The sequence below is a fragment of the Arachis duranensis genome, chromosome 2, assembly GCF_000817695.3.
Source record: "Arachis duranensis cultivar V14167 chromosome 2, aradu.V14167.gnm2.J7QH, whole genome shotgun sequence".
Taxonomy (NCBI): Eukaryota; Viridiplantae; Streptophyta; class Magnoliopsida; order Fabales; family Fabaceae; genus Arachis; species Arachis duranensis.
Window position 1 is genome coordinate 75500619 of NC_029773.3, and position 4324 is coordinate 75504942.

The 4324-nt window shown below is 42.6% G+C and overlaps 1 protein-coding gene across 1 annotated transcript; it reads right to left on the bottom strand.

Moving 5' to 3' along the window:
* Window positions 1–2154: 2154 nt before the first annotated feature.
* On the bottom strand, window positions 2155–3258 carry LOC107475093 (uncharacterized). The gene has a single exon (XM_016094730.1). The coding sequence runs from the start codon at window positions 3256–3258 to the stop codon at window positions 2155–2157; it is 1104 nt and encodes a 367-aa protein (XP_015950216.1).
* Window positions 3259–4324: the final 1066 nt, after the last annotated feature.

Here is a 4324-nt window from a genome sequence, read left to right on the forward strand (position 1 = left end):
TTGATAAAAGGAGGAGGAGGTGGCTGCCACTTAATGAGCTTCTCTGCAAAAGTCCCCACTCTTTTCCTAGTTCGCATAGACTCAGAATGCGCCCTGTGATAGTCCTGTGCCATATACTAGGCTATTTTATGAATCTTGCTTTCATCTGGGACTCTATCATTGTCAAAGACAAAAGTGTTTCTTCGAAACCACATGAAGTTTAAGGTACTAGTAAAGAGGAGGGGCCACGGAACCCCTTTGAAAGGAGATTGAAAAGATAAGTTCTCCATCAACCAAGGGATAAGAGGTTTGGTGAAGAAATTCTCCGCATCCAACCTGTCATCAATGCTCTTCCATGTTCTATATGCGATTGGATAGTCTCGCAAGACATGGAGCAAAGATTCTGAGTTGCTGCCACAAACACCGCACAAAGCAGACTAAGCTATATTTCGCCGAACACGCTCCTCATTCGTAAGAAGTGCATTATTGGCTACCAACCAGCAGAAACTGCGAAGCCTTTGAGGGGCTTCCAACTTCCATATTCAAGTAAAAAGGCTCGCATTCTCAGAACTAGCAGGGGAGGCAAGGGCAGAACAAGCTGATTTTATGGAGAACACCACATTCGGTGTTAGCATCCAAGCAATCGAATCCTCACCTAACTCCGCTTCTGGTGGCTTAATAGAGGCAAAGAGGAGAGCCAATCATCCCCCCAAATTGTAACCGATACGGTCAAAATTCCAATTATTATTCACCACAGTCACAGACTTTTTCATCTCTCATGTTCGATGTTACCTCTGTTTGGGCAAAGTCCACCAAGCAATGAACACCTGGGATCTAATGATGCTTCCAAAAATCCACGGTCTGACCTGAACCAATCCTCCAGATAAGGTTCCTCTCAAATTGTTTCCAAATGTGAGAGATACCTTTCCAAGCGTTAGACATACATTGAAGAGGCTTCATCAAAGGGATGGTATTATCACCACACCTATATTTACTGCGGAGGACCTGTACCCAGAGAGAATCCCTATATTTCCAGCTAAGTAAGTGGATTTTCTTACCAGAGTTATTACCTCCCCAAATGAAGCTCCTGCATATACTTTCAATCTTATCACAAACCCTCAAGGAAATTCTCATGGTTTGCATAATATAGGTTGGAATTGAAGCTAGAGCCGATTGGGTCAAGGTAACTCTGCCTGCTAGAGAGAGATTACGAGCCTTCCACGTACTCAACCGACTCATCATCCTATCAATAATAAACTGGAAGTCCTCAGTTTTAGTGCAGCCATGGAGGAGAGGAACACCCAAGTATTTGCCCAAGTTTGAAGTTAGTCGCATACCTAAGGCTTCACTCAGTGCCCTCTTACGACTGAAATTCACATTCTCAGAGAAGTAGACGCAAGACTTACCATAACTAACTTTTTGACCAGAACACCGACAAAACAGCTCAAGAATACCGCGAGTTAACTCCACCTGCTCCATTGATGCTTTCCCAAATAGAACGATATCATCAGCAAAACATAAATGTGACAGCTTCGGACCTCCCCTATTCAGAGTGATTGGCTCCCAGATATTATGCTTAACTGCCATTGTGATAATTTGTGATAGCCGTTCGATACACAACACAAATAAGTAGGGTGACATGGGGTCACCTTATTGGATACCCCTAGAAGGAACGAACGGATCCGAAGGAGTCCCATTCCACAATAGATTCATGTTTGCAGACGAATAGCAACTCACCATCAGATCGGTCAAATTCTGCGGCAAACCTGCCTCCTGGAGAGTATCCTGGATAAATCTCCAATTCAACCTGTCATAAGATTTTTCAAGATCTATCTTGATTGCCATATAACCAGAAGTCCCTTTCTTATATCTCAGAGTGTATAACCTCCTGTGCCACCAAAATATTATCAGCACTTTGCCTCCCGGGGACAAAACTGCACTGAGCAGGGCTTATGAGTTTGGACATGACTTCTTTCAACATGTTGGATATAATTTTAGTAACTATCTTATAAGAGACGTTACACAATCCAATAGGTCGAAAGTGGCTAAAATTCTCAGGAACCTCCCTTTCCGGAATCAGAGAAATATAGGTATTATTAACCTTCTTTATTTCTGCATGATCCACAAATACCTTTTTCACCCAATCTTCAACTGAGGTCTTCATAAGGCTCCATCTCAGTTGCTCTGGTAAAACATAGGGGGAAGACCGTCTGGTCCCGGGGCTTTCCAAGCTCCCATAGAAAAGATAGCCACAGAGATTTCTTCCACTGCAACCATACGATCCAGGCGCCCAACCTCTTCGGACGTCAAAGTAGGGAACAGATCGGAAGCTACTAACTTCTCATATGGCTGATCATCAGCATAAAGTGAAAGAAAGTGGTTCATGCCCAATTGCTGAAGCTGAAACGTGTCATCTATCCACTCACCATGTTGGTTCTTAAGCATTGTCACTCTATTTCTCCGTCTTCTAGCAGTTGCCAAATTGTGGAAGTAAGAGGTATTGCGATCCCCATAATTTATCCACTTACATCTTGAACATTGTTTCCAAAGTATCTCCTCTTGAATAAAAATTGCTTCCAGTTCTTTCCATAACTCAGTTTGGAGATCCTCCAAAAAAGGATTCACTTCGAAACCAAGTTTCAAGGAGATACCATTCAATCTGGCCAAAATTCTATTCTTTTTCAGATGAATATCACCAAAAACTTCCTTGTTCCAAACCTTTGCGGCTTCCATAAAATTAGTCACATTTTGGTCCAAAGAAATTTCATCCTTCGAGTTTGTCTTCAACATAGAATTAAAGTTCTCATGAGTCAACCATGAAGCCAAAAATCGAAAGGGACGACAGGAGGACGCAGCAGTACTATCAACCCAAAGCTCCAGAAAAATTAGGACATGGTTTGATTTGAGTTTGGGAAGATGCTTTACCACGGCGCTACTAAAGCGTTGGGACCAAGCTGCATTAGTTACGTATCTATCCAACTGTCTTCTAATAATTCCTTTTTGCCAGGTAAACGGCTGACCTTTAAAGCCCAGGTCCTGCAACCCACACTCTAACAGGCAATCCGCAAAACGATCATGGTCTCTAGAGAGACCAGAGTTACCCCCTGTATCGGTAGCAGATAAGACACAATTAAAGTCCCCTCCTACACACCACTCACTAGTCAAATTATCAGCAATACTTTTCAGACCTTCCCATAGACTAGTTCTCAACCCAATTTGTGGGGAGCCATAAACAACCGTAAAAAACCAAGGACTTTCCAAACCATATCTAAGTTTCATGTGGACATATTGTCTATGAGACATAAGGACCTCAACATTCCAAAAATTTGAATTCCATAAAATTCAGATGCCCCCTGAAAAACTAATACCTTCTTCAAGAAACCAATCTGAGAAACCAAATCTCTTTGCAATCTTATTCGCCTTTGGACCCGGTAGATGAGTTTCCAAAAGACACAAAATATTGTAATTGAAATTCCTACATAAATCTTTAACCAAAGTAGAAAAACCTTTGCTACTAACACCTCTACAGTTCCAAGTAATAATATTCATAGGAAAAAATAAACAAGAAAGTAGAAGAGACAACCAACCGAAGCGGCCTTAATCAAGTAGAGCAGGAAGCTGGTGTGGTATCCACCACCATCCTTACGGACTCATCCTCCACTGCCAGGAAATCTGTCTGATTCAGACATAAGCTAAGAATCTGAGTTGATCCAGGATCCGGCGGGTTAGCAGCCGCCAGTGCTTCTTCTTTCGCATTTCCCCTCAGAAACTTTAGTGATGCGAGAGCCTCCTTCGAGGGTTGATGAATCGGAGTGAAAGGCACGTCATTTAAGAACAGCTCTTCATCCCCCGCCACATACTTCATCTACTTCATCAAATTTAAAGTCCTCCAGTACTCTGTATCTTTTCGCTTCAAGTTAACTTTAGAGACCCCCTCCACTACCTCTTTTCCTTTTACCAATGATTCCTCCGTACTCTTTGCTCCACCCTCCTTCTCACGAGAACTCCTCCCTTCTTGGGTTTTAGAAGTACCTTTCGGCTCAGCTAGCCTGCTCTTAGAGGAGGAGGTGTGTTTGGGCAGCTCTAGCTTCTTAGTCTTTTCTGCTTGTACTGAGTGCTTATTTGATGAAAAACCTTCTTTATGAACATGTGCTTCTATATTGGACTCCTCTTGTTCTACATATTCCAAAGATTGAAAACGTGAACCTGACCCAATTGGGTTACCTGTCTGGATTGAGGTCCCAACATTACCGTTGCTTTGATTAAATCTGCGTTGGGGTTTCTTAGCCAACATCCATGGCCCAAACACTCCTGAAGAATCAGCTCTTGCCGTCAAATTTGAAAT

Coding starts and splice junctions, on each gene's coding strand:
- LOC107475093 (XM_016094730.1), bottom strand. CDS start 3,258: ATGAAACTTAGATATGGTTTGGAAAGTCCTTGGTTTTTTACGGTTGTT.